The sequence below is a fragment of the Lactuca serriola genome, chromosome 1, assembly GCF_051521515.1.
Source record: "Lactuca serriola cultivar US96UC23 chromosome 1, Lser_US96UC23_V15, whole genome shotgun sequence".
Lineage (NCBI taxonomy): Eukaryota > Viridiplantae > Streptophyta > Magnoliopsida > Asterales > Asteraceae > Lactuca > Lactuca serriola.
The window spans coordinates 158,382,634-158,396,920 of NC_136408.1; the positions used below are offsets into that span (position 1 = coordinate 158,382,634).

Consider the following 14,287-nt stretch of genomic DNA (forward strand, 5'->3'; position numbering starts at 1 on the left):
AAGGAGTACTTACAATAGTTCTAGGAAATAATTCTTGAGGAAATGGTTTTCTGGAAATTTTGGATGATGTTCTTGAGGAATTTGAAGGTTTGAAGATGATTCTGGGTAAAATATGAAGATTTGATGATATGCTTATGAGTTTTGAGAGCAAAAGTAGCGAAACTTTGAAGTGAAAATGAGATTATGGAAGGAGTTTTCGGCCAACATATATATATATATATATATATATATATATATATATGGGGTACTATTGATTTGACACTTGCATTGAAATGTGTATTTTATCAATTTGAAATGTGTGCCATCGGATAAGATTTTATGTTCTCGACTTATCCTTCAACCGAGAACACTTGATTTCGGTCTAATGAGCAAACGAGAACTCAAGGTGATTTCGGTCTAAAGGGGGTTCTCAGTCTATGTAGGATCTCGGCCTGACATGATTTCCGCCAATAAGGGTTTTCGGTCTAGAATGGGATTTGATTCCCAAAACTGAAAACACTAAATTAAGGCTCAATTTTATACTTTATGCTTTATGAATAAATAAATTGACTTTTAATTTGACGTTTTTGACTTTTATTGACTTTCTTTGACTTTTGTTGACCCAAAATAACTATTTGTTAGACTTTGCTTCCTTCTTTCACCTTCTTCCTTCAAAACACCAAACTAGCTTCACAAATGGGAGAGAAAATGATTAGGGTTTCTTTCAGAGCTTGAGGGGTTGATAGAGGCTGAGGGTGAACAAACCATAACCTCCACATTCCTTTAAATATGGAGGAAAAACCCGGAATATTAAGGTTTCATCTCAGCGGTCAACACACTATGTTCTAAGAGGAAACACGCCGTGTTGCCCAAATAAAACCTGTGCCTTTTAATACCCACACACGCCGTGTTGGTGCCTCCGATACACTATGTCCAAACATTAATTATACCCAAGAGTGCTACCACTTGAGCCATTGGCATGAAATATAATTATAGGGATGCATTTAGAAGTACGTGAACATCGGGGTGTTACAAAGAGTTTGTTGGATATTTGGTTCATTTTAGTAAGTTTTGGTCCCTTTTTGGCTTATTTCATTTAGTTGGAAGAACTCTTGAGCTTTTTGCTGATGTTTGGGATTTTATATGGTAATTTGGTAAAGTAAAGAGTGTATATAAGAGTTCTCCTTACTCCATGCATAAAGAAAAATGGGGTTTTGGTCATTTCTCAACTTAGGTTTTAGATCTTGGAATTTTGTGGCTTTCTAATGGATAAATTTGGAAACTTTATCCACTTAGACATCATGTTGATTCATATTTGAAATTTGGAGGCTTGGACTTAATGGATTAAGTCGAGAAAGATGCATTCTTGGACTCTTTTTATGACTTAAAATTTAGATTTTGGTTGTTTGGATCATCCTCATTGATCAAGTTGGAAACTTTATCCATTATGAATCTATTAAGTACCAGATCTGAAATGTTGGAAGCTTGGGCTTAAGGGTTAATTATTTAACCCATTAAGTTTTTTGGGCTTTGGACACAATGCGACGATGTGTAAGCCACAACGTAGTGGCAGGTTAAAACAAGAGTATTATGTCTTTTTGCCATCACGACTTGACCATGGTGTTGGCTACGACACAGTAACTCGGCCATTGAGTTTTTGACCAGTTTGAATTTTAGTCAAACCTTGTTAGGATTGAGTGTGTAGCTAAGGACTGGTCTCAGTTTGGTATTAGTTAGCTTGCGTTAGTTGTTCTATTGTTGAGGATACTGTTAAGCTTTTATTCTGTAGCTTAGGTGAGTCATGTCGTTTAGCTGTGGTGAGTCTTCTCACTATACTTTATACTATAGTATAGATCCTCTATATGTTAGGATGCTGGTATGTTGAGTGATCTGTTAGACATGTAGATTTCTTAATAATTGTCTGTGACTATTTGTTTGTTACTTGCATATGTCGACATATTGTGAGTGGGTTGAGGTGGTCTAGTTGTGTGTTAAAGAGCAAGATACCCTTGCACTCTAGTTTAATGTTACAATCTTAAGGAGAGTGGTCTAGCTTAATGTTGTAGGCTCTGGAGAGTAGTCTAGCTAAATGTTGTAATCTCGGATAGCAGTCCAACCTTGTGCTGTTGGCCTTGTGTGCAGGCATATGTGTATTGCTGTGTGAGGTATTTAGGGGAACTCACTAAGCTTTGACTTACAGTTATTGATTAAATGTTTTTCAAGTACTTTATCAGTTCGTGGGAAGGCAAATATGTAACTGTACACACCCATCAATAGTTTAATGATTTGAGATTCCACAATACTTTTCTTTACAACTCTGGTTTTGAACTACGGTTTACAAACAAATGGTTTTGCCTTGATTATATCTTACGAAAATATGTGTTTATTCCGATTTAAAAATAAAAATTTTATTCTAAAAATTAGGACATTAAATAAACTTACGAAACTTTTCCGTTAACTAAGCTAACATATTAGTAATTTGGTAAATTACACCATTCTTTCCTCTTGCATGTGCCAAAACGCATGTTTAGTCCATATTTTCAAAAATGAACTTTGATTGTCCCGAGTTTGCTTTTTTTTTTTTGCACGCTCAGTCACTCCGAACATAAAAAGACTATTTTTCCTTTAACATTTTATTTTTTTTTTAATTTTCTTTTGTTCATTTATTATTTTTAGACTAAAAACAAAGGAAAAAATATCTTCCCCCCCCCCCCCCCCCCCCCTTTTTTTTTTTTTTTTTTCTTTCCCGAGTCTGTTTTCCATTCTCAGTGAGACCAAAAGTCCAAAACATCACCACTATTGTTTATTTCCTTTCCCATTCTTCTATATTTCTTCCCCTAGAGAGAAAGTTTGAAGAACAAAAATGGCTGAAGAACATGACACACACAAAGTAAGAAATCACGTTTTTCCGACAAGAAGGTAGCAAGATACAAAGATCATCGTCTGAAAGAACAACATATGTCAAAACCAAACCCTATCCACCTCTACTTTTTTTTATGAGAGGGTAGTGATATGTTCCAACCAAAATTCTAAATAATGTGAGATGTGGCTTGACAACAACGTCTAAGTTAAGCTATGATGAGCCTTGGCGAGCGATGACGTTTTTTAAGGCGTGACTATTTTATATATATTAAAAAAATAAATCATATAATAATTGAAATTTATCAAATATATCAAGTTTTTAGAAGTATTATATTAATATTTAATATAAAAAATTAACAAAAATTCAATTATTTTAGGTCCAATAAAAAAAACCGCGCTTTGAAAAAACTCGCGCCATAAAGCATTAAGATGCGTTTTAACACGTTATTTGGGCGCCACACTTAACAAACCCGCTTTGGACGTTTTCGTAACGGCTACACCACGCCTCACACAATTACACGTCTTGAGACACGCCATGACGCGCTTTTAAGAACCATGGTTCCAATGTTCGATTGAGAACAAGATAACTAATCCGTTTTCTCAATATGTGGTTTATCGATTAGAGTGAGAAGAAGGAAGAAGGTTTCACCATTGGATGGGAAGGGAGAATGGAGTGTTTGGGGTGGTTGTGCCGAACAATATGGGTGATCCATCGCTACACCAAACCATAGGCACCTTTCATTTTTTTTGTCGAGAGGGTAGCAAATTTGCACTCCTTCCCAAGTTTCTACCTTACTGTTTAGATTTGTACTCCGAAAAGAGGCTATATCCTCCCACAATACTGATAATGGAGCGATGACAGGTGGTGTCAAAGGGAGTGGTTGCCGACCGATGTTCGTACAAGAGGGTTTCAATGGTGAAGAAGGTGGTGGTTGGTGATTATTTTTTAGGAAAACAAATAGTGGTTGTGTAGTGGTGGAGTGGATTTCCAGTAATGGTGGTTGAGAGAGAGAGAGAGAGAGAGAGAGAGAGAGAGAGAGAGAGAGAGAGAGAGAGAGAGAGAGAGAGAGAGAGAGAGAGAGAGAGAGAGAGAGAGAGAGAGAGAGAGAGATTCTCATATTAGGTTTAATAAATTAAAAATAATTAAAGATATAAAAAATAAATTATAAAGTGCATTTTAGTTATTCCATTTCACATGTAAATTTAAACTAATGGAAGTGAGATATACATGTTTTTAAAATACATTAATTTTTAAAAATAAGAATTAAATGCATGTTTGACATATACACCGGAATGATGTAATTTACCTAGAAAATTTCAAGCAATTACCCTTAAAACAAATATAAATTAGTTGTCGAAGAAAATATTGTTAAATTTTCAAGCAATTACCTTAGAAATTTTCTAGTAATGTTCGTGGCGTAATATCGTTAAATTCGGAAAAAGAAAACTCAAAAGAAAGGAAAATCGTGAAGCCTCACCGTCTTGTCTCGCCTCCTTCCTCATTGCCTCGCCGTTCACCTCCAACTTACCGCCGTTCGCCTGTACTTTTCACTCCGTCATCTTTTAAGTCTCATCGCCGTTCATCGTCCTCTATTCTCGTCTACTCACGTCTCGCTGTCGTTCTGTAGGCAGGTAACTATATATGCACTGTGCACATTCTTACAAGTTAATTTCAGAAGTTGTCGATTATCTTAGTTTATCAATCATGTGTTTTTCCATCAACAGGGGTTTAAAATTTCGATTATTTCGATTACTTTTGTCTAGTTTTATATTTCAATTAGAGCGTCCATCTTGTTTAGGATTTTGCTGATACAGAGTTTAGATCTCTAATTGCTTAATTAATACTAAATTATTTGCAAATAAGCTGGATTAGGTTTTTGCTTTGAGCTACAAAATTTGTATGTGATTCCTTTGTAGATTTATCACCTACAACCTTAGACAACAAATCCTTTTTCAGTTGTCTAATAAATCACCTTTGTCTCAAGAAGGGGGATATCTGTAGGCTTGTGTATGAGGTTTATAAGTTTATTTACCTCCAAAGTTTCATCTAGTATAGATTTGAAATCGAAAGCTTATAAATGGCATGACTTGTTAATTTAAGAAAAAAAAGGGATCTATAAACAACCATGTCAAGAAACTTATTCTTTTTTGTGTTAATATATTAATTATTTGTTAAAATCTGATGCAGCAAATTAAGTGTGGGATTCGAAAGCTTTTTAACAAAAGGAAGAGGTGAACACTAAAACCAACATTCATAACTGAAGCTGTGTGAAGGAAACCGAGTTTCAAAGCATATTGGGAAGGGTGAAAGGTCATTAACCCATAAGTCATAATGGCTGTTCCCTCTGAACATTCAGAAGGATTTTCATCTTCATCAACTCATGGTTATACATACGATGTGTTTTTAAGTTTTAGAGGCGTTGACACTCGTCATGGTTTCACTAATCAGCTTTATAAGGCACTCATGGATGCCAAAATCACTACCTTCTTGGATGATGAAGAGATTGAAATAGGGGAAGATCTGAAACCGGAATTGGAGAGTGCAATTAAAGCATCTAGGGCTTCTGTTATTGTGTTGTCCATGAATTATGCTACTTCAACATGGTGTCTGGATGAATTAGTGTTGATCCTTGAGCAACATATGACATCCAACCATATTGTTTTCCCTCTCTTTTATCATGTGGAGCCCACTAATGTCAGGAAGCAAAAATGTAGCTTCGGAGATGCAATGGCTATGCATAGACACAGGATGGAGGCAGAGACAAATGCAAATAAAAGAAGTAAATTAGCTGAAAAGATGGAAAAATGGAATAAAGCGCTTACAGAAGTTGCTGATTTAAAAGGGATTGACATAAATGGCAGGTGACCACTTTTATACCCATATTTCCATGCTCCTTTAATTTTGTTCTATTAGCTCATGAAAAGTTAATATCTTCTTCTCCCTATGCATTTCAATAAATTCCCTAATCAACATCAATTATGTATATTTCTGATGTATATAAAATGGATAAAGAAATGCTTAAAATTGAATCTAATTTTTGCAATCATCTGATCTCATGTATTGATTCATATAGGTAGATTAAATGATTAACCATCTTGCTACTTTTAACACCTTTTGTATGCATTTATTATTTTATCATAAATTAATTCTTTTTAACACACCATTGTAATAACTTTTATATGCTTTCTATTAAAACTAAAATTTGAATGGTTGCAATGTGTTTACCATTGATTATGTATTTTCTAACTTCAAATCATATCATCTTCAATATTGATAAATAACTGCTCTTACTTATAACTTGTAAGTAGTAATAGTTAACCCTATAACTATTACATACCATTTTTTTACAGATCCATGCAAAACCACATTGATATTTAAGATTGACAATCTTATAAAACCACATTGAGATATTGTATTACATTGGTGGCTCAGGACTTATTATACATAAAAACTATGACATTTCACATTTAGATGCTTATATGGTTATAACATAGAAAGGCGAATATGACATAGTTTTGATATTAAAACCTTATTTAGAATGTGACTTTGATTTCAAATCAAATTTCAGGAAAGAAACGGAGGTTATTGTAGAAGTTGTAAATGACATCTACAATAGATTACGTATATCCTCAAGGAGTCCTCTGCCACAACTTATTGGAATGGACAATTCCATTAATTTTGTCACTTCATGGTTGCAAGATGCATCCTTACATACAACAAACATACTCACTATTTTAGGTATTGGTGGAATCGGGAAGACATCTTTAGCCAAATATGTCTATACGTTACATTGTCATGAATTCCACACAAGCAGTTTTATTGAAGATATCGGTAAGAGATGTGATGCAAAAGCTAGTGGTTTGCTCGACTTACAACAACAACTCTGTGATGATATTTCAAAAACAACTTCAATTCTAGTTAATAATGCTTCTATATATACCTCAAAAATTGAGAATGTAGTCTCCCGTAAAAAGGTGTTTCTAGTTCTTGATGATATCAATAGTCTTGACCAGTTAAACGCGTTACTTGGAAGCAAAGCTTTTCATCCGGGAAGCAAAATCATAATAACAACAAAAGACGCGTGGTTAACAGAGAGTTGTGCACTATTCAAAAAGAACTTTAAACCCAACCATTTAAAACACTTGCTTGAAGGATTAGATGACACTGGGTCACGGAAACTTTTGTGTTTTCATGCTTTCATGTCCTATGATCCGAATCCAGGCTATGAAGAGTTGTCAGATAAGCTTGTGAAATATTGTGAAGGACATCCAATGGCTCTTAAAGGTATGGGAAAGGCTTTACATAATCGGGATATATCTTATTGGGAGGGATGCATGGAAGAGTTAAAGAAAGAAAATGGTGCTCGTATACATAATGTGTTAAGAGGAAGCTTTGACTCTTTACCATCTAACGATAATAAGGATTTGTTTAAAGATATTGCTTGTTTTTTTGTTGGAATGGATAAAGATGTAGCAATTACAATATTAAATTCTTTTGGTATAGAAACAAGAAATGGGATCACTAATTTAATCGACAGAGGCCTTCTTAGTATTAATCAAAATAACAAGTTAATGATGCGTCAATTGATTCAAGAGATGGGAAGATACATTGTATGTGAAGAATCACCTAACAAGCCATGGAAACGGAGTCGATTATGGTGTGATGAAGAGTCATTCAAAGTGTTGAAACAAAAAAAGGTAAGATCAAAATATTTTTTATTCTCTATTTACATGTTTTGTAACATTTGATGTTTATTTTTGCATCCGTTTTCTTTTTAGGGTAAAGGGAATATTCGAGGCCTCACCCTTGACATGAGAATGCTTGAGAAAGAGAAGTTACGTGGATCAGTTGAGTTGAAAACAGACGCATTGAGTAAGATGGATAGGCTAATGCTTCTACAACTCAATTATGTGCAAATTAGAGGGTCTTATGAGAATTTTCCAGAAGAATTAAGATGGTTGTGTATGCATGGGTTTCCTTTGAAGTCTATACCTTCAGACTTACGAATGGAGAATTTGGTTGCTCTTGACATGTCATATAGCAATATTGAATCATTTGGTGTTTGTTATAGTAATTCACAACTGCTTCAAAAGAGGCAAAAGGTAACTTATCTTCATTTATTACTTTTTCATGTTGAGTTGATAAAATTCACTACTATTCTATGTTCTAACCTATATTTGTTTATCAGCTGGATGGATATTGTTTAAAAGACAAAAGGGTTCTTGGATCATTGAAGATTCTTAATTTAAGTTTTTGTGAACAACTTGTTAGTTTGGGTGGGTTTGATGAAATCCCAACACTTGAGAGGCTAATAGTTACAAATTGCATTGGTTTGCGTGAAGTTTGTGAGTCAATTGAGCAATGTGTTGAACTTGTCCTTGTTGATCTGAGTTTCTGTATCAAGATTGAAAAGCTTTCAAGAATTGTATGTGTGTTGAAGAAGGTTAAAACATTATTGCTAGAGGGTTGTAATCTTGGTGAATCTTGAAGTGATTGTGGATTTGCTCTTGTTAATCATCAATATTAGACATAGTTGTTGTCTAACATCTTATATAGATGGATTATGATTTTATTTATCTTAAGGGGGTGTTTGGATTAACTTTTGTGGGGCCAAAAGTCCTTTTTGTAAAAGGACTTTTTGTAAAAGAACTTTTTACAAAAGTTATTTTTAAAATAGTATTTGGATTAACTTTTGAAGGTAAAAAGTCAAAAGTTAAAATACAACATTTAAACAACAAACCAATTTCATTAACCTTACTAAATGATTTCATTTATTTATCAAAATTCTAAACAAAACAGAAAAACATAATATCACAGAAATTGGTTACCTGTTAACACAATCCCAAAACAAAAAATTTCTATCAGCTTCATGTTTCATCAATTTCTCTAATTATTAATCCATATTTTATCAAGTTCACTAATTATTAATCAATATTTCATCCATATTTCATCAATTTCACAAAGGTATGTTAATCATAGAATATCAATTTCAGAAATAGGAGGAACAAATCACAGCAGATGCGAGACAGCGAGAGAGAAGAACACTTCAAGGAAAATCGAAAAACCACATGTCTTTGCTACTGAAAATTGGAAATCGACAGCAAGATATAGTAAAATCGATTGTAAAATCGACAGAAAGATGTTGTACAACATTGGAAATCGACTGGAAAAGAAGAAGAAAACTTACCTGTCGGCGATTGAGACGGAATAGGCCGGTGTAGCAGGAAGATCGCCGGCGTTGCAGCAAGATCGCCGGTGTTGAAGGCAAATCGATCGAGCAAGATGCGAGAGAGAAGAAAGTGTGAGCGGAGAGAACGAGAGATTCGTGAGGGATACTGTGAATTGATTAGGGTAGGTGGGGTATAAAGGTAATTAATGGTTTTACCTGTTGAAAAGTTAGAAAAAGTCACGATTTTGTAACTTTTCAAAAAGACTCATTTTACTCTGTTGCAAAAGTTGATTATAAAAGTTATTTTCAGTTTACCAAACATCTTTTGGGACTTTTTCTAAAAGATAAAGTCAAAAGTTATTTTAAAAGTCAGGCCAAACACCCCCTAAATAGATGGATCTGACCCCATTCGACACATTTTTATTGATTTTACTTATCTTTAAAATAAGACTTTGTTTTTATAAAATATAAAAAAGTGGAAGCTATGTTTTTTTATCACATATATAAAAGGCATAGAGAAATACCCATAGAAGGTTACAAGTAAGCATGAGGGCATTTCATATGCTGATCTTCTTTAGGTAAAGAGTTGGTTTCACTTTTTTTGTTCCTCTTTTCTTCTTTTGACAAGTGTTTATGCGACCTTTATTTCCAGAAGGGTAGTTATGGTAATAAATGGTAGAAAAGATCGCTAATAGTTACAGAAAAAGAAGAAAAGGCAAGTATGAAAGAGGAAAGAAGAGAAGATTAAAAAATAAAAAGAAGACGAAAGAGTAAGGGTCAATTGTGAAAAATAACATTGTACTTTGAAAAATCTATTGATTTATCAATTTAGAAAGAAATTCTTATTATGTAGTTTTTTGAAGTATAATGCATAGTAAGAAATATTTGAAAGGGAGATGCTATAACTGGGTAGATTCCAAAAACAGTTTCTTAACACTTAATAAGAAATAATGGAAAGTACAATGTTGTAATAGAAGTAAATAAATTTTATAAATAAAAATAAAAATGCTATAATATTCAGAAAGAATGTTGCAATTTTTGGTGATATAATTGGTAAGATTTTTTCAAAGTATTAGCCTTGATAAGAAAAATAATTGAAAGTACAATTTTGTAATAGAAATAAACAAATGTTGAATATTGTTATATAAAAATAAATGAATGTATGGTGCAAATTTCACTATTATAATTGTGTAAAGTTTTAAAAGTATATTGTCCTAATAAGAAAAAAAAATGAAAGTAAAATGTTGTAATTAGTTAGATGTGTCGATGTAAAACGATATATAGTGATGTACAATGCCTTAATGAATATATTTGAAAAATATATATAGTGTTGTAACACAAATAAATGTATGTTGAGTAAGTGTGATTTTTGCTGAATGAAAGGTTATCCAGTTCTTTCTATATTGATTTGGGATAGGTATCTGACAACAGACATAAGTTGTAAAGAGAAACTATATGTGATTGTAATTTAATTTCAAGATGCCTACAAGGTCATATCATTGGTTTTAGAGTATGCAAAACATAGAAACTAAAATATATTATCATATAAAAATATGAAAACTAGAATGTGGTAGAGAACAAACTCAATACCTAGATTATGATAGTTTGAAATATGAAATCGCTCAATATGGAAACAAACTAAAATATGATAAATTATTTTAAGTTTCCTATTATTCAAAAGGTGGTTAAATTCCTAGTTATGTAAACCATGTTTCACATTTTTTTTTTTCCAATTTATACAACCAAATGGTTTCTAGACGAAATATGCAATGATAATATCATATTCATTCTGAGACTAAAACCTGATAGTAAAGATTCATAATTATTAATCAATTATTTTAAATGTTTATATACAACAGCTAGTTCAAATATGATATTCATTCTAAGACTAAACCAAAGGGTCCTTTGTGATGTGTTCTTTGTTAAATGTTTTTATACAACAACTAGTTATAATCTATGAGAATAATGGTTACAAAATTAATTAAACTTTTATAATAAAGATTCATAGTTATTAATCATTTATTTTAAATAAAATATTAATTAAGAGATATATCAAAAATTTAAAATTATTATAACTTCAAATTTAACATATAATTAGAAAAAGTATATTTGAATTTTAAAGTGATTTGCCTAATATTTATCTATGACAAGTGATATAATATTAATGAGGAGTTATATTAGAGTGACACATGACAAAAAAAAAAAAAAAAAAATTAAAGCTATTCTTTTATTAGAATAAAAAGATATCTTACCTTTTAACAATTTTAAAAACATAGCGGCTTGTATACAATTTGTGCATTAGCATCTCATAAATTAGAATTTTATCCTTACTGTGTTTTATGTCATATAGTTTTATATCATATAAAAACTCTGTTTAGAAAATATGTGTTTTTTAAATATAGGTTTAAAGTGCATTTGACTCATTTACCTATAAATAAGTTCATATTCTTTTATATATTATTCTAATTGATCAAATCATCAAATAAGTAAAATTAAAAAGTACGGTAAGTTGATTTTGATTAGATTTTGTGTAAATAAGTCGTGTCTTGTACAAACTCCATGTGCGTAAAATAAAACTAATTTGATTAACATTTCTTTCACTTACTTACAATTAAAGCTAATTTTAATTCATATCTTAGTTTAAATGGTTAAATAGATAAAACTGAAAATTTAGATAGAAACATGATATGGGTGAAATACGTTTATTAACAACGCTCTACCTTTTCGGCTTTTCCATGAGTATATAGAATACCATCTTCCTATTCTAATAAAAGAATAGTTTTATTCTCCTTGTGACGTGTGTCACCCTATTAGACATCTTAATTAATATATATTCTATTCTTCTTTTGTCATGTAACACCCTATTATGTCTCCTAATTAATACATACCAGTTGTCAACCTATGAATTTTTCATTTTAAATTTCAAATTTCTCTCTCTAAGTAAATTAAATTAATAACATTAAAATAAAATTAATATAAATTATAAAATGATATAATTTCATATATTTATTTAAATCAATGATTATAATTTTATATAACTAAAAAATTTCCTAATTAATAAGTTATTTAAAATAATTGATTACTAATTTTAAATTTTTATTATAAAAATTTAATTAATTTTATAACCATAGTTTTTACGGGTTATAAACTAGTTATTGTAATATTTAACAGGTAAGTATGTTACATGTATGATGTTTTATATATTGGTTTTACGATAAAAAATTAGTGCAAATTATACTATAGTATTGTTTTGTAATATCGGTGTCAACTTTAGTTGCCACTTTCAACCCTGCTTTTTTTGTTTTTCTCATTTGGTCCTTATTCTACTTTGGCAATTTCAGCCCTCCTTTTTTTTTTTTTTTTTCCTAATCTTTACTTGACAATTTCATCCCTGTGTCTTTTTTTTTTCTTTTTTCTTTTTTTGACACTTCCATTTTTTAAGTTTATAATATGTCACTTTCATCCTTTTAATTTTTTAATTCTCATGTTTATCCCCCGTAGTATATATAATATAATTTTCCTTAATAATTACATTTTCATGTAAATTTTGTGTACGTTTTCGTGATTACTTTATGTATGTTTTCTAGGATGGATTTGGTCACATATACTACGTTTTCATTCAACAATATAAATTGAAGTTAGTTAGTTGTACTGACCTTGTATATTTATCTACCAACAAATGCAACGATATCTAACTTTTATCAATATAATCGTCAGAATTCAACTTACAAAACGGATTGACGCCTTCATAACACTGGGTGGGGCAAATTCCTAGTTTGGTTTAAAAACCATATTATCATATATATTAAAAATGAAATGTTATTATACAAATGGGAATTGTTGTTAGAAAATAGTGTCCTCAGTAACAATAATTGGTAATATTATTATTAATGACAGAGTCTTTTTGTGTTACACGCATGAATAGTTTTAAGCAAGTATTTGATGGGTTTTGTGAAATTTAAAAGCGATCTTTTTATAGAACAATTTTAAGCATCAAACGAAAACAATTTTAAAATAACTATTATTTTAAGATCATTTTAAACAAAACCGGCAAGGATCCTAATACATGATATATAAAGATTATAAACAACACATAGGATGTTTAGAATTACTACCTTTGAAGACTTTAATCCCGGTTGGTTTTGGGGAGTTGATGACGATAACAAAAACTCAAGAAAGAGTTTCACTATAATGTATTCACCAACAAGTATATGCCACAAAGAATGTTAGTTCCCATCTTGTTTGAAGTATTTTTTTAAGCTTTTAAGCACTTATCATAAATAAGCCTGAAAGGAGAAGAACTTCTAAAACGCCAATTCTTCATTAGCCTCAAAAGAGAAGAATAGGGAGATGGAATGAACCTACGGTTCATATATGGGAAAGGAGAAAGAGATTCAAGACTAGCTTTTTGATAGTTTTATTTTATTTACTTCGTTTTATACTCTATTTTAGTATATTTCATTAATATTTTAGTTAATTTTCATGCATATTTTCCATTTTGTTATTTTATGACTATTTCGGATACTCACTAGTTTCGTGAGCATAATTGCAGTTTTTTTTTAGAGACTAGTGGAGTGGGATCTTCTGGAGCTGATTAGACTTGGAGAACAATAAAGATTTTTAGGCTTAATATCTAGTGGAGGTGATACATAAAATAGTCTTCAGATGGATTGAGCATTGAAGAAGATGATCTCTTAGTTAAACGAAGATGGAAGAATTTTTCAAGCATATGGGAATTAATGATTGGATAATTACATGAGCTTTGGAGGATTTAGAGAAAAAAAAAGTAGGCTCAAATTGAAGAAAACTTAAAGAAAAATGTGCTAGAAGCTGATCAGACTAAAATTAGACTAGTGGACTAAGCAGTGCAGACCCAACAAATAAAGAAGGCCCATTCTTCGTTAGTTTATGCGGCCCGCGTAAGATTTCCACGTGGCCCGCATGAGTCCCTGCAGGGGCAAATTCATGATTTTACTTTTGGCCTCTATTTGGGGAGGTTTGGTGGGACTCTTTTGACACTCTTGCACATCCAAACTTGAGAGGATTCTTTGGAGATTTTGGAGCATTTTGAAGACCAAGAATACCTCAAGAACTTCATCTTTTTGCTCTTGAATCTTGTTAAATGTTTGGTACAATCTATCCTTACTTTGTTTTCTTGTGTTTAGCTATATTAGGTTAGATTAAACTTGGTTGACTTTGGTGAAATCATTTGAATGTTTGTTGAATGTTGAAGACTCCATGAACTTGTTCTTGAATCTTTATGAGAATGTTTTTTG

General features: G+C 31.6%; 1 protein-coding gene across 1 annotated transcript; it reads left to right on the forward strand.

Moving 5' to 3' along the window:
- The first annotated feature begins 4,255 nt into the window (after nt 1-4,255).
- On the forward strand, nt 4,256-8,418 carry LOC145100810 (disease resistance protein RUN1-like). Its single transcript, XM_079037941.1, has 5 exons — nt 4,256-4,473; nt 5,030-5,703; nt 6,411-7,539; nt 7,621-7,944; nt 8,031-8,418. The coding sequence occupies exons 2-5, from the start codon at nt 5,174-5,176 to the stop codon at nt 8,328-8,330; spliced, it is 2,283 nt and encodes a 760-aa protein (XP_078894067.1). The 5' UTR covers nt 4,256-4,473; nt 5,030-5,173; the 3' UTR covers nt 8,331-8,418.
- Nucleotides 8,419-14,287: the final 5,869 nt, after the last annotated feature.